The sequence below is a fragment of the Mus pahari genome, chromosome 1, assembly GCF_900095145.1.
Source record: "Mus pahari chromosome 1, PAHARI_EIJ_v1.1, whole genome shotgun sequence".
Taxonomy (NCBI): Eukaryota; Metazoa; Chordata; class Mammalia; order Rodentia; family Muridae; genus Mus; species Mus pahari.
In genome coordinates this window covers 101,418,648-101,441,525 of record NC_034590.1, presented here as the reverse complement: position 1 = coordinate 101,441,525, position 22,878 = coordinate 101,418,648, and the positions used below count along the sequence as shown (strand labels likewise).

Sequence of the window (22,878 nt, the reverse complement as noted above, 5' to 3'; positions counted from 1 at the left end):
CAGGACTATGGGGCGACAGATAAGAACTCCATAGCTCTTGGTCAAACCCATTTTTTTGTCATCTGCCAATCAGCATGTCATTGCGGGAGCCCATCCTCCAGACCTCTGGGATACCACAGTCCTTGACTTGTGACATGTGGGTTGGACTGAGAGACACAGCTGGAGCTCCAGAAGTTGACTGCCCAAAGTGTTCATCTTTTGTTCCTTACTCTGTGCTTGGGGAAGGAGCTAAGGATGCCTGTAAGCCCACAGCAACTTCTGAAGAGAGGCAGAAACAGCTTGTGTTTCCTGCCACCTCCCATAGGTCAGGTGAGGGACAAAGACTTAAAGAAAGGGAGCTCCCTAGCTCTCTAGGAGACAAAGGGCTGCTTGAGCTTGGGAGGAAATGGGAACTGTCAGGGAGGTGGGGAAATTACAAAGCAGGCTCCTCCCACACAGATATCCCTGCTCAACCTGTAAGAGCAGACTGGAGGGAGATGCTGTGCCCTTTCACCTGCGGCTCCCTATCACAGACTCCTCCCTTCATCTCTGTGTGAGTCCTGTTGCTTCAGGAAATGTGAAGCCTTATTTGGATCGCAGAGGAATGCTGCTTGCTACTAATCCTCATGCAGACATTGGCCCAAAGTTTCCTGAAAGCACAGGTTGATAAGGAGCCCTCAACTCTTAAAACACTAATCAGATGGTGTCTCTGCAGGTGAGCTATCACTGCTGGGAACAAAGGTGTCTGTTAAGCACTGTCCTTCAGTATTCCCTAGATACTAGTAGCAAAGAGAGAAAGTTGATTGGGAGCTGAAGTGAGGGATACATTTTGATGGGGACTGATAGCCACCACACCCTTCTGGGTCCTATTACCCTGTTTAGCTTCTTCCCTTAAGTCTCTGTGTGCCCAGGACTCAAACATCTTCTCTATAAAGTGAAGATGCCTAGTAGGATTTACTTCCTAGATCATCACAGAGGTCAAAGGAAACACTGCCCAAGCTGGACATCTGGGTTTTTGGGCATTTAATCCAGACATTTAAGACCATCTTTCTACAGTTGGAAGATCATTTGACTCAGCCACCTGAATACCAAGATATACATCATATACATATATATATATATATATATATATATATATATATATATATATATATATATATCATAGAATCCCAAGTCCTGCCAGCTTGCCTGAATTCGCCTTTGAAGTGGAGGACTCTGGAGCTTATGTTGAACTGTCACCTCCCTTGGTGACAGTTGAGGATGAGGAAGTTTAAGAGCCACTGTCTCCATTCAAACCCTCAGACCTCAGGAAGGCAATGGAAACCCCATAGCCTCCAGATCTCTCCCCATTGAAGGGTATGAACTGATCCATGAGATTTCTAGCACCTTATAGAATAGCATCAGGAAAATCAGGCAACTAACTCATTTAACCCTGTGTGATGGTCAAACCCTGACAACACATAGCCTTTGGTTCATCTGGCAGCCACATCATAGCCAAGCACAGTGCTTGCTGTGCATCTAAGCCTGAGGACAGGTGACGACCAGTCCACAGACTTGGCTCTACTCTGTCTACCTTCTCTCAAAGACAAAGACACATGATAAAAAAAAAAAAAAAAAATCTCACAAACACAAGGTGAGACGTTTGTTGCTCAGTGACGGGGACCTGAGCTGAGTCCTGAAAGAAAAGACCGGAGATGAGCCAAGGAGGCTACTGAGCCATGCTTGGTGAACACAGAGACAAATGTCTACGGGAGGTGAGCTAGCCATGCAATACCCAGACTCTAATGATCTGCCCTTCAACAAGCATCCTGTTTTTCCAGGGGCCCTAAATTTCTGAGATCCTGACCCCTCCCTAGAAGGGATCCAAGGAAAACATAGATTGGGGCAAAGAGGTCATAAAAGACAAATAGTGTGTGTAAGACCTGAACAGAACACTCTGAGTGGATTTGAGATCTGGAAGTCCTCTCCTCTGTAGGCACCACTCTCAAGCTTCACAAAATGGTCTCACCTGCCTAGTGCCTCTCAAGCGCAAGTGCAGTGAACGTGACTCAGTAAACTAGTGGGAGTCAAGCCAGTCAATGATGCCCTTTGCCTCGGCTCTGTTGCTGTTTTTATGCCTGGAACCTGAGAAAAACATACATTGTTGGATTCATTAGATTACCAGAATGAGGTAGAGTGCTCAGGTGGGAACGGTGATCCCAAGGGGCTTGTTTCAGAGGTGTGCAAACCTGACTATAAACATTTATGGGGAGGCAATCGCCGCAGCATTGGCTAGTGCCCATTGTCAGTGGAGCTGCTCTCTCCTCGCCTCCCTTGGGTTTTCAAGCCTGTGTCTAAGTGAAAATGAAAATTCTCCATCAATAGGCTTATTTGGGTTCTTGTCAGTGACATGATGCCAGCATATTGGGTTGTAATAGATGGTAAGCAGTTTTAGAGACATAGTGAAAATTACAGCGTACATCCTTCCGGATATGTGGTGTTGTGGGTGGCAGATCCTGCTTCTTGGCTAAGGAAGGGACAAGGAGATCTCAATTCAACTCAGGGTATAATACGTTGCCTATACAGAGCAAGCAGAGATCTTCCAGAATTACTCTCCTTCCAAAGCAACATGGGGGAAATGGATGTCATGACTTGCCTTTGCCTGTCTACTCACCCCGCCCTCTGGGTCCCCATTCATCCTTTGTTCAACTTTAGCAGTATTTGTGTGAAAGGGGGAGTTATTCTGTGTGTGCTGTCTCAACCTCCTGCTTGATTTGAACTTCCCAAGCCCTTTGAGTGTTGTGATAACAGAGGGTAGGCAACTGTTGATTACTAGAAAAGCTACAGAAGTGAATATCGTGATTTAGGATAGATGGAACCAAATGGATTCTGAACCAGGAGAGTTTTGTTCTAGAAACAAATGTGTGGCATGTGTTGTGCTGGTAGGTAGATGACAACCAGCTCTCGGGGGAGAAGGCTTGATTTATAACACTTAGCTATTCTGAGTGTATAAAAACTTCCACCATGGTTAATTTCAAGTCACCGTTGTGACATCCCTCATCACAGAAGGAAGGGTGTACCTTACCAGATCCCCCAGAAGACGAGCTGGGGACAACTGGAGACAAAGTCCAAACAAGTGTCCTGGCAGTCCCCTCTGGTGCCCAGGTTCTTTTTCTCCAACAAGGCAGGTGTGAGCATACCTCTCCCAGCAATGGGAGGGTATTAAAGCCTCCTTCGATGTTACAACTATCCCCATTCTGGTCTCCATGGAAACTCTGAAGCCTGACAACACTAGGCCTGCTGGAGTTGTTTTCTAAATGAATTGCCAAGAGTTAATGATAGGCCATCTTTTCAAATAGACAAGCAGACATTTGTCTGCCTTTAACTACTGGGGCTGCTTGGCAGGGAAAAAAAAATCAACATTCTTCAGGTTGGTCCCTGGGGGATAGTTCCCCCTATGCTTCTGAGACTAGGAGGTGTGGAGCTATACAGGAGAGAGTGATACTTGTGATTTTATGGTTCTTCACCCTTCCCACCCACAAGAGTCACTTACAGGGCTCAGACACAACTGCTCTGAGCATTCTCAAGCACATCTGAAATGATAATGAGACAGTGAGTAGGCATGGGCCGAGTATGCCCACACGCATGTGCATGTGTGTGCACACTCACACACACAGGTATGTGGAGGCCAGAGGTCAACCTCACGTATTGTTTCTAAGCTGGCATCTACCTTGTTCTTTTCTTTTCTGAGAACTGTCACTGGCCTGTAACTCACCCATTCAGCTAAGTCTTGGCTGACCTAAGTCCTGTGGAGTCACCTCTCTCGCTTCTCCAGTGCTAGGATTACTGGTGTACACCACCATGCCCAGTTTGCTTTTAATTTGGGTTCTTGAAGTTGGACTCAGGCCTTCGTGCTTGCACAGTAAGCACTTTACTGGGTAAGCTATTTCTCCTGTCCTTATCTTAGTTTTCAATGAGACTAAGACAATGGCTCCCAATGGATTGGCATGTATATTACAGGAAGTGCATCCTGTACTAACTGCACTCTCTCATCAGTGACACAGAGCACTTTTGTGGTGACCTTGGATAGCTGCTGCTTTCTCAGGACAAAGTTGCAGAATGAGGGTAATGATCCACCAGGATAACGGAACGCAGCATCTGAAAACTAAGACTTCATCCCTGTTCAAGTCAGCTCCTAGAATACGACAGGCAAGGTGTCTAAAACAAGAGGAAGTTTTTCCCTACCAACTCAGATCTCAGATAGGAAGGTAGGACAGACCAGCCACCGTCTTCCTGCTTTCCTGGGCTTCTTTACCTATGGCATGCAAATCAGAAGAAGGTGACTTCCTGCTCAGATTTCATGGAATCTAACATTATCTAAGACCTGTCTACTGAGATCACTTTCATGCTAAGATTGTCAATACACGCAAACATTAGTTTGATGGAAGAGGGACAAAAGTTGAATCCAATTTATCATTCCTAAGACAACTGGTAGGCAGCAAACTGGTTGTTAAACATGTTCCCATTGAGTGCAGGGCCCAACGGTATCAGCTGATCATGATGTAGTTGGCACCAGCTGGATAATATTTGGGTTACAGCAGCAAACACTACCAAGGGGAAAAGAGATGCCATAGTAGATCTGGAGCCCATGGCCACAGACAACCTCACTTTCAGCATCACTAAGATGTCCCTTGGAACATGGAGCCCCATGAGCAGTAGTTAGCAGACAGGTGGATATCATGCCCACACCTGCCACCAGTACTCTGTATCTTTGACACTAACTGGTCTACCGTCCTCTGGGAGGCCTTTGGTGAGTCTAAACTCTCAAAACACACTCTCAGAAAGATAGGTCAGGGCATGGTCTATGGCCATCCTTTGGTGACAAATAGGGACAGTCTGACATCTACTCTGGAAGAGCCAAGAAGCAGGCCCCAGATCTTGTTCAGACATCAGCATCGCAGCAATCACCAGGCAATGGTGGCAGTTATTGTCCACCCAGGAGTCCCAGACCACCTCCCTTTGCTCTGGCCACCTCGTTCTGAACTCCCCATCAGGAGAGCGGTCCTTCATTCCGACACTGGCAGAATGTTCTGGCTGTGAGAGTCACCTGTGAGGCCCACAGAGTGAAGGGAGCGTCTGTTGAAGATTCTGTTCAGGAGCTCCTTGCAGCTCCTGCGGTATTGGTGTCGCAGCAAGGAGTACACGAAGGGGTCAGAAGCAGCCTTGCTGTAGGTCAAGCACTTGGACAGCACACCCCAGTGAGAGCCAATGGGTGCTGTGGAGAAGAGTTCCACCAGCCTGTAGAGAGATGGGGATGTGTTACTTGAGGGAGCTGTGGGCATGTGTTTGGGGCATGGTTACATGCCCCTATAATTAATATTGCTTGAAAACAATGAAAGTAAAAATGGTGGCAATGAGCATTGATTAGGCACTTATTCTAAGTACCGTGTTAACTGCATTACTGTAGAGAAGCTGAAAGACATGACTACCTCATATCCCCAAGATACCCATAAGGTTAATCAACTATAAAGGCAGCATTTAGAGCCAGCTCCTATTCTGAATTCCAATCTTTATGATGAAGTGGGTGGATTGCTAATAGCCTTCTGACTTCAACTCCTTGGACAGGTCTTCACATTCCTTGGGACTGTATGTCTTATCTGTAGAGTAAGGAAGCTGGATGGGGTTGTTTCTATGATCTTTTAATCCACAAGAGTAAGGTTTGGCTCAGCCTCAAACCTAGTTCTGCCTTCTTGAGAAGTCTATGTGTGTGGGGGGGCAGGCTGAGGAAAAGCTTGGCAAACATTCTACAAAGCTCCCGACATAGCCTGCTCCAGTAGAGCAGTTGCAAGTGAGGAGGGGCTCTTCTTAGGACTGGGGTCCCGGTGGTCTTTGACAATAGCAGCAGTTAGGAGACCTGAAAGTGATCTTTACCTACTGAGGGAGGGCAAGGGAAGATACATCCCGTGTGTGTTCAAGAGTTTGGTTCTTAGAGTTCTCCTGGTGGCCACGGAACTCACTGAGTGGTGCAAACACCAGTTTCAAAGGCAGTAAGAGTTCTTGGGTCTCCACGCCTACCTCTAAGCATGACTATTCTCTCCCAAGTGTTCCTGGATCCATTGGCCAGACTTGGAGATGTATCCAGCATTAGCACAAAGTCAAAAAGACCCACAAAGCTTGGAGAGATCAGACCACCTCTCCTCCACCCACTGTCAAGTGAGAATGTTGAGATCCAGAGAGCAGAGGATCTCTGCAAGTCTAATGTCTGTATCCAGGTAGATCCTGGCACCCCCTCCCCCCGGGGCATCTCCAGGAGAGCAGGCAGTGGTTAGTGGGCTGCCTGGGAGAGGGCTCAGGGACAAGAGGGAAGAAGTGTCAGCTGGGAACTCTGTTGCCAATTTGGTTAGTTTTCCAAGAAGCTTCATTGGGTTGAGGATGTGTCATGGGTCCTAGAGTTGGTGAAAGGAAAGGACAATTGTTGCCCATCATTCCCCACTAAAACTCCTGTGTCTTGAATGGATCTCTAGTGAGGCCATCCTGAGGCTGCCATCTTTGCCTCATCATCTCAGCAGCACTCTCTGCCCTTGTCCTTAAACCCTGTGAGAACCAGGGCTACCATCTCCCCGTTTCCTTGTCAGACTCAGTGAGGAGCTGAGGAGCTGGAAATAACTGCGTTAAGGAAATACTCACGTTTTACAGAGCTATGTTTTAGAAGTGATGAACTGAAAGAGACAAAGCTCCAAGTTTAGAATTCACACTTAATAGCAATGAAATATCCAAACACTGCCACACTGTTGTCATGCGTCTTAGGGTTTCTGTTGCCGCAGTGAAACACCATGATCAAAAAGAAAAGTGGGGAGGAAAGGGTTTATTTGGCTTCTGCTTCGATGTTCACCATCAAAGGAGGTCAGGACAGAAACTCAAACAGGGCAGGAACCTGGAGCTGATGAGAAGACCATGGAGGGGTGCGGCTTACTGGCTTCATTCCCATGTCTTGCTAAGCTTGCTTTCTTATAGAACTCAGGACAACCTGCCCAAGGATAGAACCACGCACAATGGTCCGGGACCTCCGTCATCAATCACTAATTAAGAAAATGCCTTACAGGCCTGCCCACAGCTGGATGTTGTGGTGGCATTTTCTTAACCGAGGCTGCCTCCTTTCAGATAACTTAAGCTTGTATTAAATTGACATAAATGTAGCCAGCACAGCATGTAAAGATGCCATGTCATGTTGCCCAAATGTCCTGTATTGTTGCTTGGTCCTAGCATCGTGGCTTCCCCCCAAAAGATAAGATAGGGGTGTGTGTGTGTGTGTGTGTGTGTGTGTGTGTGTGTTTGTACACACTCATGTGAGAATACATCTGCAATCAGAGAATAACCTTGGTGTGTTCCTTCCTCAGACACCTTCCACAACTTATTTAGGACAGAAGTGTATCTTGTTGGGCAAGAACCTCACCAAGTTGGCTAGGCTAACTGGCCCGCAGCTTTGCAGGGATCTGGCTGACTCTGCCACTCATTTTGTCCTTCCTGAGTTTACAGGCATATGTTGCTCTACCCAGCTTTTGACATGGGTTCTAGGGACCTGAACTCATTCTTTATGCTTGCATTGCTGTTTGAGCTATCTGTTCAACCTTTATTTATTTATTTATTTTTAAAGATTTAATGATCAAACCATCCAGCAAGATCAAAAGTAGTATTTGGAGGCTCTGTAGGACAAAATTATGGCATTTTCTTTCCAAAGACTCTATTTGATGTCTGAAATCCTCCAATAATTTCAGGTTTGTGTCTCCTTTGGACCAAGGCCTCACTGTGTGCATTCTTCCATCTCACAATGAGCCTGCAGAATGGGTCTCATTCCCATCTTACACATGAGGTCATTGAGGTCCAGAGAGGTAGAGCAGCATACCAGGGTCTCCTGCCAGAGAAGGGCAAATGTCTCTTCTCTAAGCCTGGCTAGACGCCATGCTGGGACCTGAGTCTTAGCATTGTAGGGTGACAAGATGAGCTTTGGGGCCTCTTTCTGCCCCAAGAAGCCCTTTCCATAAGGTCTTGATTTGCTGTATTAAACCTTTGTTTCTTGTCTGTGACTCCCCCCCCCCACAAAAAAAAAAAAAAAAAACTCTGACAAGTTCTTTTTAACTATCATGTCTGACCTTTGGCAGGCCCCACACAAAGAAGAACTTCAAATGAACACAGACCAGATTTGGCTCTGCATAATCCTGGCCAAGGAGATGCTAGGATACCTTCTTGCTGTTTAAACCTCAGTGTGGTACATAGCCCCAGTACTCCAATACTCCCTAAAACAATGCTACAGGGATGTGGAGGGGCCGTTAGTCTGCTCTGGTGTTCTGAGGTCCCTGGCTGTAACAACACTACAATGGAGCCATATCCCCACCCTGTTCCCAGATCCCAAGGGAACACTGGAACTTCCACAGCTTTGGGTCCTCTGCAGCATCATGGCCCCTCCCACGCCCCAACAAACAGGCTTATCCCACAAAGCACATATCCTGCCTGGTGCCCTCACCTTTTGCTAAGGACAAGAGGATTCCCATATGCTTCCTGGGATGTGAACCAGAAAAACCTCTACTTGCCCTAAGGCTCCAGTCATAGTGACACTTACGCTTGTATGTTCAAAATGCATAGGGACCAGTCCCACACACCCTCCTGATCCCAATCTTAGCCCCTCAGGAGAGTCCACGCCAGTCAACAGGCTGGGGGTATAGCAGGATGCATGAGGGGATAAGACACTTCAGGCCATCCTGAGGAAGGCATTGGAGTCCTTTAGAGAAGTCTGAGTAGTGACCTGACCTGCATGTGTGTATGTACCTGTGTACATTAGTGTGTATGCATGTATTATGTGTAGGCTATGTGTGCATGTGGTTTATGCATTCATGTTGGGTGCATGAGTGTGCATGTATGTATGCAACGATTTATATGAATGTTTATGCTTGAGTCTGTGTGTGCATGTGTGCCATGAATTGTGTATATGTATGTATATGTATATATTTGTCTGTATGTACATATATATGTTATGTGCATATGTGTACATTGTGTCACGTGGATATATACATATGTGTACATAGGGTATTTGTGTACTATGTATATATGCCCATATATGCCAAATGCATTTATATTATGTAAATGTGTATATATGTGCTTTGTATATGTTCATATGTGGGTCATGTGTATGTGTATGCATGTTTGCTATAGGAGTGTATGTGTTATGTATATGTATGCCTGTGAGTGTCATGTGTAGGTCATGTGCATATGTACCATGTATGTGTTGTATAAATATATGTATCTTGTGTATGTGCGTTTATGTTTGTTGAGAAGTAGAAAGTGCTTCAATATTCAGACATTACTGAATTCAGGACAGTAGACACAGAGAATCAGGGTTACAGACTACACACCCTGAATTCTGTGTGCTTGCCCATGCCCCTTTGTATAATGGACTTCCCTGAACTGTGGCTCTCTTTTGACATGGAGTCCCACTGATGCTGATCTCTGGAAACCATCTGAAGAGGCTGCTACAGAAAAGGGCTGACAAGACAGGAAGTTGCCCATCCATGCCCTTACCCATAGGAGATTCTCATACTACCCAGCACCCTGAGCCACCATGGTCCCAGGATGAGGAGGAGGAGGAAGAGGAGGAGGAGGAGGAGGNAGGAGGAGGAGGAGGAGGAGGAGGAGGAGGAGGTACACTTGTCTGAATTCTGAGGAATTCTTTGAATCCTGGAGGAACTAATATCCTGACTTGTTCTCAGTCAGAGTTCCCAAGGAGGGAGACTTATGGTAAGAGGTGCAGAGCTGCTCAACACCAGCTCAGTACCCTGAGACTCAGCCCCTCACTGCTCTGCAGACAGCGCCTCCAGCTCCCCATCCTCCTATCATCCTCCCTAATACATGGGGAGGAAACCAAGGCAATTCTCTGTTAGTCAGACAGTCCAGATGTAGAAAAGACGTGAGTTGAACCCTAGGCTTTGCGTACCAGAGACCTGCTTTCTGGTGCTAGGCTGCTCCACAGGCTCCTGCATGGTTTCAAGTTCCACCATGCATCTGACCCCTTTGCTGTCAAATACTGAATTTCCAGTAGCACAGTAGAGCCTCCTCTTCACACTCCCTCTACCCATACTGCTCCTCAAACCTTTGCCCTTTCTGTTTCTGTCCCTGTCTGTGTGTCTCTCCTTGTAACATACCACACAGAGAGACAGACACACAGATACACACACATACAGACGCACACTGACAGGTGCACACACAGAGACACACAAACAGACACACAACACACACACACACACACACACAGTGTGCATAAAATACAATGTGAGTCACAGAAGATTGCTTGGGAAAACAGCCTGATTATGCCCAAGGCTTCTGGAGACTCAATCTGCATATGCAAAGGCCTGTAAGCTCTAAGCGGATGCTTTAAGCCTTCATGAGACATTAGTGCAGAAGAGTCATTTATTAATAGAACATTAACAGTTGGGAGCCACCTGCAAATTAACCCCACTCCCATCTCCATCATTCCATTACTCTGGAAAGCTATAATAATGGGGCCATCAGATCCGCAAATGCCTCCAAAGCTGATCCTGATGACTTACGACAACTGTAATTATTTGTAAGTATAGATTGCTGCACAGACGATAAGCTTACAATCACTCAAAGACATACAAACATTAATTCAGAAAATATTTCCCAAGATCCTGCGGGTAGAAATCTGCAGTGGCTTTGAAAGTGCCGCCGGGTCATTCCAGGAACAGTCTAACTGACCCAGAGTTCAGTGGAGCAGCATGACTCTGAAACAGGGATGTCAGGTCTCTGGAAGAGCTCGCACAAGAAAGCAAAGGTGACAGAGCCTGAACAACACCTAAGGCTGGCTTCCACATGCACACATACACAGACCTGTACACACACACACACACACACACACACACACACACACACGCGTGCGCGCACATGAACACACACACAGAGACAGAGAGACAGAAAGAGACACACATACGAACGAACACAGCAGATGAATTTAATGTCTATTGTCTATTTAACTTATTATTCCAGTAGGGAGTTGTTATAAGAAGTACTGATTGTATTTTTTTTTAATCATGGTAAATATTGGACGTAATAAACCTGAAGTAGGTACATCTCAATTTGGATAGGTCACATGGAAGTGCTCAATAGTCACCCATGTCTGGTGGCTCTCATACTAGAGCACAGCACTATAGACCCCATTCATGCCATCTCTTATGCTTCAATTATCATTCTTCTTCACACCTGCATGGCCATATACAGGTTACAGGCTTTGCCCATGAGACCCAGTCAGGAGGCTCCATCCTACCCCAGAGTCCTGGGTTCGGGCCAACCGGATGCAACAGCTTTGTCTTGACTAGAAGCTCTCTTTGCAGGGCCAGTGTTCCTACCAGGATACTCCTGGGGCTCTCGTCAACTCATACTTAACCTTCAGGGGAACTTTTATAGTCTGCACAGGGAAGATGCTGGGGATATGTGTGACAAAGGGATGGAAGGTGACCTTGAGTGCCTCTTGAGACCTTTGCTTGGGGTAGTTCTATATACACACAAAGAAGATGCTGAAAGGAGGTGATGGGAAGTGATTTCCTCTGGTGATCCAGAGTCTATGCTGAGGAGGTGACGGTGAGCTGGTATCCCCTGATGATCTAGGTTCTATACCAGAGTGGGCAAGGCTGCTTATTCTCATGCAGGATGCATAGTTTTGTGAAATTTTTTAAAAACTCAATTACATTAACTCCATTTGGATGCAATGTATTATGCTATGAATCTGCTAGCGGTTTGACTGAAACATTATTTTTGCCTGGGCACTATTAGAAGGAAATAGGCTATAATGAGGAGAGAGAGAGAGAGAGAGAGAGAGAGAGAGAGAGAGAGAGAGAGAGAGAATATGCTAGGAAATGAAATTAAACTTGAGGACAGCCTAGCTGTCTAAAGTGGGGTTCTTGTTACTTATTCCCTGAGGGTTCGAGTTCATCCACTTAGTGACCTCTCCTCTCTCTGAGGTCTAAGGGGAAGGAGTCTTTGTATACATTCATTTTCACCCATTTTCTGTGATGGGCTAGATCTTCTTCAGTCTCTGGTGTCATGGGTAGGGAGAATGCTGGCCGAGACTCCATACAGGCATGCCTATGTCACACATTTTGTTGTTCCACATCCTTTAATCCCAGGACATCACACTGTCTTCTAGAGGCCCAGAGAGGTGAGGGCTCTCTTCCAAAATTGCACAGCAGAAGGTTACGGCTAAGGTTAACCTTAAGGAGGCCCCTCTCTCTTTGGGGCTGTTAGGTCTCATGCAGAGTCCTGATCTAAAGTACCCTTGGCTTCCTGGTTGCAATATGGGTCTAGACCACAGCTTCTCGATCAAGGTGACTCTGATCCCAGGGAACACTTAGAAATATCTAGAGACTTGGTTATCAAACTGGGGATGTTAGGGAAGGATAGAGGTGTTCCTGGTTGGGTGGTTGGACCAAGGAGCCCATGATACATTGTACAAAGCATAGGTCAGCCTCTCTCTACCAAGAGTCATCTGTATATAATGCAGCAACAACAGTACTGAGGTCCAGTGAACAGTTGCAGAAGAAAAAATTGATGACTCTGCCCTGTCCTGTGCTCCGACCATCTAGGGACTCCCCCCATCCTCCTATAGCTCCAAGTCCTGTGTTCAAAGCGAGAAATAGGCTGAGTCTGGCTCCCTACAAGGAAACACATACCATAGAAGGCAGTGGGTAGCATTGTACTTGGGCTGTCCAAGGAATGGGGGGATAAAGAGGTGAGCAAGGCCCCCATGTGCATTGTTTGTATGTTCTGGTGAGTCCTGTGGGCAAAGACTGTCTTTGGGCCTGAAGAAAGAACTGGCAGCCAGGACTGAAATTAGCAACCAGGCTGGGCTCTATGTAAGGCCAAGTGGGGAGAAGAGAGCGTGTAGTTGCAGTTGGCTCACCCTCCTGGGGAAGAGGAGGGTGGGTGACAGTGAAGGGAATGGCCATCTGCACTCACTGGTACTAGCTTTGCTCTCGCTCTCTCTCTCTCTCTCTCTCTCTCTCTCTCTCTCTCTCTCTCTTCATTTCTCTCCCTTTCTTTCCTTCTCCTCCACCCCCGACACACTTATACACAGAGGAAACCATCTCCCAGACTCTATCAAAGCTCCCACCTCCACCCCTTCACAGAAACCTTGTCCTTTGTGAGCTCCAACTTTGCAGATCACACAACGACTTAGGATACAAAGCTGGAGAATTTCCCCCCTGCCGCCCAATCCACAAAGCAGCTTGGCAGAGAGAGGTGGGGGGGGGGGCAGTCCTTTTCTTTCTTCCCTCTCTGACTGAAATTGGTGTGGGAACAGTCACACCTGGAGCAGGCTGGTCTGAGGAATGCTGGCCGCCGGTTTCACGAGTAGGCAGCCCTACCTGTCACAGTTGCTGCCATACCTGGCTCTTGGTGCTCCAGGAAGATGGAAACCTCACAGCCATTGGCCCAGCAGTACAGCCACAGGAGAGGTGGCCTGCCTGGCATGACATGGAGAGAAATGTCTTCTTCTGTTCAAGTGGCAAGTATCCTGAAGTAAACTGGTGTGGTGCTGGCTGCCCAGCATACAGTGGGCAGGGGCACCCTGCACTGGGTGACAGTTCCCTCCACCCTTCTTCCTGTCAGCATCTCCTGAAATGTGGGTGTGGTGTGATGAGTTGGGATGAGGTTATCTGGAGACTGAGTGAAGAGCCTTTCCGCTGTGGGATACTGAGTTTAACACATAGGAATCCAAGGTTGACTACGGAGAGTGATACTAAGGTTCCCCCCCCCCAACCCAATAAATCTGCTATTTGAATCAACTGGGCCTGTCTCTGGGTATATGACCAAAAGAAAGGCAGTGAGAGTTCCACAGATAACTATATGGCTATATTTACTTCAGCACTGTCCATAGCAGCAAAGGCAGAAACCAACTTTGGGGCTGCAATGGACACATAAAGAAAATGTGGAATAGATAGATACACAATGGACTATCATTCAGACGAAGAGCATGGAACAAGAGGACACAACAAAATAATTCAGATGTGTGCCGTCTGCTCTCCCGTAACACACACTTTAAAGAGTCCAGAGGAATGTACAGAGTGACTTTCACAAGCTGAGACAAGACAAAGAGAGTGACAGAAAGCAGGTGGGTAATGGGCATTAAAACAGGCCCAAGAAATAGGTCCTCACATTCTACACCCTGTGGCAGAGGGGCTGCGCTCCACAACAACCAGTCATACATGTTATAAATAGTGAACAGAGAGGAACATGGAGGCTCCAAACATGGGAGCAAGGAGACTGAGAACAAATTGAAGGGATTCGGCACCTGTTTTGTGTGTGTGTGTTTGTGTGTGTGTGTGTGTGTGTGTGTGTGTGTGTGTGTGTGTGTGTAGGCAGTGTAATTTCACACAGGGCCTCAAAGATGTGTGCGGTCAGTATGTGCTAATCAAAATTGTTAGTGTTGTTAAAGGAACTGGACGTGTTAGCTTCCCCGACTTGATTACTACCTGTTGTATATGTGAATCGACTTGTCCAGGGTACTGATGACTATGTGCAATCAAAATGCTAATTAAGGAGCTAAAAAGATAGCTCAGTGACCACAAGCTCAGACTACTTTTGAAAAGGACCTGAGTCTAGTTCTCATCATCAGTGTTAGCAGCTCGCAACTGCTTGAAATTCCAGCCCCAGGGGATCCAAAATCTTCTGCTGGCCTCTACAGACACCTGCACTCATATGTATATACCCACACACATACACAGAGTTAACAATAAAAAGAGATCTTTAAAATGTTAGTTAGTAATAAGGGCAAGTCAGAGGCTGGAAAGCACACAAGTGACAATGCTTGCCCTCCCATGCTTTCAGGAAAGACAGGTGGCCAAAGGGACCCTCCTCTGGCGCTCCAAGCCCTGTCCCTCATCCGCAGGTCAGCTTACCTGGTAATCACATAGGGTGCAAAGCACACAAGGAAGGTCCCTATGAAGGTGCTGATCTTCTTGGTGGCACGCTGTCGCCTTCGCTTCTGTTCCTCCAGACACCGTTCCCTCACACTGTGCAGGGCAGAGAGGAGACGGTAACTCATACTGTGTGGCCTGGCCAAGACACAGGAAGGTGCTACTCATGAACACAAGCCATGGCTTTGAGGCACGTGGCTATGAAGCCAGAGACCCCAGGCCCAGGCTTGTGCCCCGGGGCAAGCTGTGTGCCATTGTCAAGATCGTTATCTATAGCGTAATATCATACACCACATTTTCATGATGTGCTTTCTTATAGACAATGCAATATAATGCTAAATGGGAGTGTTTGAAGAATTAAATGCACAGCGTACATCGTTCTAGTTTCCTTTCTGTTTCTGTGATAAAACTTCCTAACCAAATGCAGCTCAGGAGAGAGAAAGGGTTTTCCTGGTTCACACTTCCCTGATGCATCCTATTGTCTGATGGGAGGCAGGAATTCAAGCAGCCCGTCACATAATGTCTACAATCCAGAGAAGAGAGAAGCAAACGAGACCATGCTGCCTGCTTGCTTAGGCCACTAGCTTTCCCTGCCCCAAGTTCAGAACCCTCTGCTGGGGAAAGGTGCCACCCTTATGTCAAGGAATAATCAAGACACTCCCTCACAGACATGCCCAGGTCTACCTGTGCTAAATCATTCCTCAGCTCAAATGCTCCTCCCAGGTAAATCCAGGCTGTGGCAGGCTGACATTTAAAACCAACCATCACACACACACACACACACACACACACACACACACACACACACACACACATCTGGTGTAGAAATGAATAATACAATGAGTATTATAAATTATATTATAAATAGTATAATGCAATTAGTATTAGTATTCTACAATGAGTACAGACAGAGATTCATTATTATTACTGCTAATGTCAATCACTAATTCTCCTGCATAATTCTGGAGGTGCAACCTGTGTGTTGTCTTTTATTCTGGTCTTTACCATCTTCAGACCTGCAGGGGCCATTTGCCTCTTCTTACCTGTGGGAGATTGTCTTGGTTATCACTGATATGGAAAGACCCATCTCGGTTGTGGTCGTGTGCAGTTCCTGACTTGGGGTCCTGGCTGTATGAAATGGGAAGAGCGAGCTGAGCACTAGCATTTATTATTGTCTGCCTCCCAGTTAGAAATGTGATGTAGCCAGCTGCCTCAAGCTCCTGCTGCCTTGACTGTCCTGCCAGGATGGACTGTCCCTTGAACTATGACAGAAAAGAAGCTTTCTCCCTTAAATTGCTCTTATCAGAGTATTTTACCATAGCAACAAGAAAAGAAACTAAGATATCTGCTGTTTTAGATGGGTGACAAGGAGCGCTGTGAAGAGGGGGGCAGGTGAGTAGAGATAGCTCTGAATTGTGTCCATGTGACTGGAAGATAAGACTCACTGGATAGGGGAGCTTCCTTATGCTCCCCAGGAGTCAGGATTCTGATGAGAGGGCACGGCCCTTCCTTGCCAAAGCCTGGACAACTTAATGTCTGTAAAGGCTCTGGGGGACTTCAGAGAGACAAACACTTGAATGACTGAAGGAAGGAAAGGCTGGGGCTGTAGCTCCCTCAGATTACACAGATCTTCAGAAATCTGCTGTGTTGTCTCCCTGAGGACAGTTTAAGGGAAAGGCACTTTGCAACACTCTCTTCTTTGGACTTTGCTTCTCGGCTAATAGCCTAGTGATTAAGTGTGAAGAGCCAGAGTTAGACTTCCAGATTCAAATCCAGGTACCTCTAGGCCCTGGGTTTCCTTATTTCTGTAAAAACCCTTCTTGCTGTATGCTATGTCCACAGGTGAGAGGCAGCTGTGGTTAGAGACTGTGGGGTTCTCTGAACTAGTATTATGAAACCTAACTTCGAGTCTTCCTTCAGTCAACTCTTTGGCCCACTTGAGGCTCACAGGGACATCACAGATTCTGTGATGGGCAGTGAAACACAGTATTTGCAGAGGGCATTTGCCTTGGGTCATGTCGTTGCTGGCACAGAACAGTAGACTCTGCAGCCATATGCCTATCGAAGTGTATAGATGGGGAAACTGAGGCTTAAAGGAATGAAGGACCCGCCTGGCATGAAAGTCAGACACAAGTAGCATTTCGGACACAGGGGCACTGCTTGCAAGCCTAGTGCTTCCCGTTAGGAGCCCAGCACCCTTTCCCTGAATGAAGCCAGCTCTGCCATCACTGCCTGGGCTCTGCTGTTTCCTGGGTACAGTGGCAGCAGGAGGTGAGTAAGGTCAGGTGACTCCATGCACAGGGCAGCAGTGTGAACATCAGCTTATCACCCTCATCCCTTAGTCAGGTGTGAGACCCCTCACCGAGCTCTCAGAATGATAGGTTCACAAAACCACTTGCTGTCGTTTCTCTCACCATAGCTTTGCCATCGATGCCAACTGCCTGTGAGCTGTTCTCATGCTTACTCTCTGCTGAGGACACACTGGGAGCAGTTTAGGACAAGCCCAAGAGCACACACAGAACCAGGGCTCATCTCAAGTCTCCTACCCTCAGACTCTAGAGTGCTCCCCTTATCCCTACTGCCACCCCTGGCCTGGTGGTTGACACCCTGGAGTCCTTGGAGCCCATGGTGAAGAGAACGAGGGATACGAAGCTCACTCTGACCACGGTGTCAACTTGTGTGCTGGCCTGGGGCTGGGGGAGGGGTGGTCACGAGATCTGTGCAGGCTTAGTATTTTTGAGACCAAGCAGACAGGCTCTCTGGCTGTCAGAGGGACCCACTCATCAGGTTCCAGTAACAGCGACTCTTGAGTCCTCAACGATCTGAGGTGACTATTGTCCTTCCGGAACCCACACTTGGATCCCTCAACAGCTGGTCCATGTCGGCTTTCTGGCTTTTGAGACATGAGAGCTAGTGAGAGTGCTTCCTGCTCTGAGCCCTGCACCTTAGAGCTGGAGCTACGCCCACCATCCATTCTCAACTAGAGCAAAGATTCCTTGTCCAAATGCCTTGACTCTGCTTCCAAAATTCACCAGACCCCCCGGTACCATGCCCAAAAGTAAGTTGCCATGCGGATGTGTTCAGCTGAAAGCCATGGAGCATCACAGGGACATGGAACGTGACTGTGTGACTTGCACGTGCACACGCTTTAAGAGAAGCACCTGTGGTCCTGGGCGGGGTCAGGGATGGAGCAGTAAAGCAGAAATACTAGGTCAGATAAAACTAGCCTCCAAGGAGCCTAAAACCCTAAACTTGAACCCCACTTTTAGGAGGAATATCTGCCAAGACAGGGGGATTAGAATGCCTTTCACATAACAGTCTTTAAACTAAATTTAGAACCTCTAAGCATCTACACAGAGAGTTTGTGAGCCTCTATCTGCCTGGTTGCTCTATAAATTTCTTGGACAGACTTGGGTGTGAGCTACTTTCTAGAGCTCATCACGTGCCTCCGTTTCTGGAGCAACCTCCGTCTCTGTAAAGTCAAGGGCACAGAGAGATTCTGACCCCTCAGCCGACCTCTGACATCCCGCAGAGTCAGAGCCAGCCCTCAGCCATGTTTCACAGGAAGCTGAGGTGGTAGAGAGAAACCCCTATACACTGGGAGGAAGTTCCCATTCAGCTTGTAAGAGAGACTCTGTCACCAACAGCTTATCTTGGGGAAGCCATCTGTCTGAGATAGTGAGCCTGGGCCGGGCTGGAAAAAGAAGGCACTACGGCTGCACCATTGAGCCTGATCTGCTTGGCTGTCCCTGGCAGCAGCAGTAGCAGAGGTCTAACTAGAGCGGTGGTTCTCAACTTTCCTAATGCTGTGACCCTTTAATACCATTCCTCGTACTGTGGTGACCCTCAACCACAAATTGTTTCCATTACTATTTCATAACTGTAATTTTGCTACTGTTATGAATCAAAATGTGAATATCTGAGTTTTCTGATGGTCTTAGATGGCCTCCGTGAAAGAGTTGCTAGACCCCACAAAGAGGTTGCAAGCCACAGGTTGTAATTAGACCCCGTCTAGAGCTTTGGCTGGGAGAACTGAATAGCAGGCACCAGGAGGGTTGAGATTTGCATATGGACCAGGCAAGTGCCACCTGCTTCCTAAAGGAAGTGACTTGGAAAACCTTAGGACAACAGAAATGAAAGATGCCACTCTGGATCTCAGATTCAGAAAAAAAGAAGGTTCCTGATGTTTAGGGGTTGCTTGTAAGCAAAGAGGTAAAGCTTGCTACAGGAAAATCAGCTACCGCTGCCACCCTGACAAATAGTACCTGGGCTGAGGTGGCACAAACCACATCTCTTTCAGCTAAGTCCTGAGGTAAGAGAGGTAGCTGGGATGACCTCCAGTGAGCTAAGACTCCACTTGCTGCTCTGACTCTCCAGAGACTACTGTCCTGGGACTGACACCAAAAGACCGCATAGCATAACATAGGTTTATAGCACCAAAGGATATCAAGAGCTGAGGTGGGGCAGGACTTCACTGCAGCCTTCAGAGATAGGAACATGTCTTCTCATCTGTACCAACAAAGTGGCAGCCTGAAGATCAGCTGTCATGGAGTCCCCTGTGGACTAGCTGTCCTGTTCTGTGGGGTCCACCCCTGCTCCCCCACCACCACTCCTGCTTGAGACCTCTGGGAAGGACAGTCTGTGCTCACTAAGGAGCCTGTGGCTCTGTGACCCTAACAGAGCTCCTCAGGGTGGGGGTGGGGTCTAGAAGCAGGGGCTCCTCCAAACTGCCTGAGGCAAGGTTCTCTGCAGAGCTGACAAAGACATGGATTCTGCTCAGTATCTGTCCCTGTTTANGAGNCCCCCCCCCCCGCCCCCAGATAAGTCACTGTAGTTCTGATCCGAAGTCAGACTGGCAGGAGCAGAGGAAGTCCCTGTCCCTAAATAGAATTCAAAGTGGTCTCTACCCTCCTCTCTGGTGGACTGAGAGCTGAGAGCTGGGGTTGGACTTTGCATTGCTCTAAATACAGTAGAATCCCTTCTTGTCTCAGCCTCTCATTCCCTCCATTGGGAGGCTAGACATGAGGGGGCTTTCTAGGACTTGTTCAAGTCTGCAAGCTCTAACACTTCCATGCATCCTCACAAATTGTCCCAGCCCCAGCCCCAGCCCCAGCCCCAGCCCCAGCCCCAGCCCCAGCCCCAGCCCCAGCCCCAGCCCCAGCCCCAGCCCCAGCCCCAGCCCCAGCCCCAGCCCCAGCCCCAGCCCCAGCCCCAGCCCCAGCCCCAGCCCCAGTCTCAGCCCCAGCCCCAGCAGTAGCCCCAGTCCCAGTCCCAAACCCAGACCTAGCCCCAGAACCAGAACCGGACCCGGACCCGGACCCAGCCCCTTCTAAAGTGAAGGACAATGAATGGGAATGTTTCTACAAGTGTGGCTTCAGACTCTCTCCTGAAATGACTGAACTACACAGACCGTTGCTGAGAGAGCTGATGTAAGCACATTTGGTTTAAGCTTCTGTGGGGAAGATTTTATTTGGGGGAAGACTGGACCAGCCTGTCATCTGGAATGTGTGCTCAGGGGGCGGCAGTAGACACACTCAGCCATGCCCTTAGCATTCAGCACAGTGACATTGCTCAAGGCAGGGAAGCTTCACAAAGGCTTTTGCTCAGTCTGTCCACTGTGCCCTGGAGGGTGAACATACATTGGGGTCTATACTCCATCCCCCAAGGCTCCCACATCCTGGGGCTCTGCTCACACATTAAAGCCTAATGGTCCATCACCATTGCCTCTGTGTGCTGTATCTTCTGTGTCAAGTGGACTCCTAAGCCCTCATTTAGAGTTCCAGGCAGCAGAGAGGGAGTCTGCTTTTAATGTATATAAACTGGCAGAGGCACCCTCCCTCTGATGTCCTTGTCTTAAGAGGAAAGATGAGGTGAGCTCAGGACAGCCTGATTGACAGTTTCCTCCTCTTCTCCCTAAGGGACATTAAGGACCACGGAGGTTCCCAGCCTGTCCTTCCATTTGCCTCCCTCCTTCTCCAAAAAAAAAATAGCAAGTCAACAGAATGAAGTGGTGGACAGGCTCGGTTTCAGATCCCTGAGATACAAATTCTTGAAGGGACCATGAGGTTCCAAGTCTAGAAAACGATGGACCAAACCTTCTAGGAAGGCAAGAAGAACCGGGGCCCTCAGAGCTCATCACTGGGAGAAGGTGCTATGGATTCTGTTTAATGAGGACTCATGCACACATACGAGCAGAGGAGATCCAGGTGGCACCACACCCAGGACTGCAAAGACCCAGAGGAATAACACCCACCATTTGAAGAGTTCTTAAGGGCTTTCCAATCCTCTAGATCCCCCTCTCAGCTCCAAACCGCTTTCAAGCTTCGCAATGTGAACAGAGTTCACTGCCCAGAGTATAAGGATAAGAAGATGTTCTGGCTAGGGTTTCAGTCCCATTTTTCAGAAAGCGAAGCTCTAGGCACCCGTTTAAACAGCATGTGCTATTCCACTCGTGCTTAATGCCATTGATGCAGAAAGGGGATCTCCCCAAACCCTACCCGGGATGCTGGGACCTTCCCAACTCAATACCAAGTGCTTAGAGTCCTGGGTCAGGCCACTCACCTGGGGTGGATGTCCACCAACAGCACAAGCGTCTGCATGGTGATCACGTCGATACGCTTGCAGTGGAAGCGGGCCACCTTGAGCACCTTGAGGTACGTGAAGCAGAGCACGATGAAGGAGAGCAGAAAGCTGAGCGCATGGAAGACGCTGGTGAAGACAGCAAAGCGCAGGCGCTCGTCCGGCCGCCGGCTGCACAATGTGCACGAGGCATATAGCTGGTGGAAGCCGAGCCAGGACAGGGCGAGCGCGGTGGCCGGGAAGGTGAGCGCGTGCAGCCACGTGTAGGCCACCATGAAGGCTGCATCTCGGAGGCGCATCTTAGCACGGTAGCTCAGCGGGAAGACCACAGCCACCCAGCGGTCGATGCTGAGCGCGGCCATGCTGAGCATGGAGTTGGCGGCCAGAAAGGTGTCGAGGAAGGCGGCCAGGCGGCACAGGCGGTCCCCGGCCGGCTGCCGTTGTGCCACGACGCCGGCCAGTGTTAGTGGCATGTTGACCACGGTACACAGCAGGTTGCCACACGTGAGGTTGAGAGTGAAGAGCGCCGGCGCCTGGCGGCGGATGTCAGCGCTGTGCAGGAGGCAGAGCAGCACCAGTCCGTTGGACAGCAGCGACACGCCGATCGTGCCCACCAGCAGCCCCGCCAGGCCCGCGTCCCACGAGTTCATGGTGCGCGCCCGCAGCTGGCGCTCAGGGCCCGCAACCCCGCGCCGCCATGGCGCAGCCTGCTGTCGACTCAGCCCCTCGGCGACGCGGCAGCCCAGCGACCCCTGGCCCCTGTCGCCATGGCTACCCAGAGGGCATCCACCAACCCAGAACCCCGCGCCACCCCCTGGGCCAGCACCTAGGCACGCAGCCACCCGGAGCCCCGCGCCACCTCCCAGGCGAGCACCTGGGCACGGAACCACTCGGAGTCTGGGGTCACCTCACCAGCGATCACCTAGGCGAGTGTTCACTCCCAGTCCCGCACCACCTCTTGGCCTGTGCTCCTCTGACCTGTAGTTCCCTGGAATCCGGGGTCGCAGGCTCTTGCGGTCACTGGCTTTGCCTCTGCCTGCACCCGCCCTTACTGGGTCCCTCTCAGCTCTGGCTCTGCTCCGCACACCCTCCTGCTTTGTGGCTTTCTCTCTGCCTCCCTCTCTCTGCCTCTGTGCTCAGTCTCCTGTGTGCTCTCACTTTCTGCCCCCTCCCCCCTCTGTCTCTCCCACCTCCAATTTTCTCCTCCCTTTCTTTCTCCTTTCTTCTTTCTCTTAGGAAACTGGCTGCTTCTGAGAAGGAAATCCCACCGATTCTCTCTCTCTCTCTCTCTCTCTCTCTCTCTCTCTCTCTCTCTCTCTCTCTCTCTCNCACACACACACACACACACACACACACACACACA

General features: G+C 48.8%; 1 protein-coding gene across 2 annotated transcripts; it reads right to left on the bottom strand.

Moving 5' to 3' along the window:
* Positions 1 to 1,150: 1,150 nt before the first annotated feature.
* Gpr26 (G protein-coupled receptor 26) lies at positions 1,151 to 22,673 on the bottom strand. Of its 2 annotated transcripts, XM_029547554.1 has the most exons (4): positions 21,498 to 22,673; positions 15,980 to 16,064; positions 14,919 to 15,032; positions 5,078 to 5,256 (listed from the first exon to the last, which is right to left on the bottom strand). In XM_029547554.1, the coding sequence occupies exons 1-4, from the start codon at positions 22,163 to 22,165 to the stop codon at positions 5,170 to 5,172; spliced, it is 954 nt and encodes a 317-aa protein (XP_029403414.1). In that variant the 5' UTR covers positions 22,166 to 22,673; the 3' UTR covers positions 5,078 to 5,169. The 2 variants fall into 2 exon arrangements, with proteins under 2 accessions (XP_021071540.1, XP_029403414.1); XM_021215881.2 differs by lacking the exon at positions 15,980 to 16,064 and having other exon boundaries at positions 1,151 to 5,256.
* Between the last annotated feature and the right edge of the window lie 205 nt (positions 22,674 to 22,878).

Excerpts from the sequence above, each read along its gene's own strand:
- Gpr26 (XM_021215881.2), bottom strand. The coding sequence starts at position 22,165 with ATGAACTCGTGGGACGCGGGCCTGGCGGGGCTGCTGGTGGGCACGATC. Across the intron at positions 15,033-21,497 it reads TTGGTGGACATCCACCCCAG|TGTGAGGGAACGGTGTCTGG; the intron begins GTGAGTGGCCTG and ends TGCCCTGCACAG. Across the intron at positions 5,257-14,918 it reads GCACCCTATGTGATTACCAG|GCTGGTGGAACTCTTCTCCA; the intron begins GTAAGCTGACCT and ends ATCTCTCTACAG.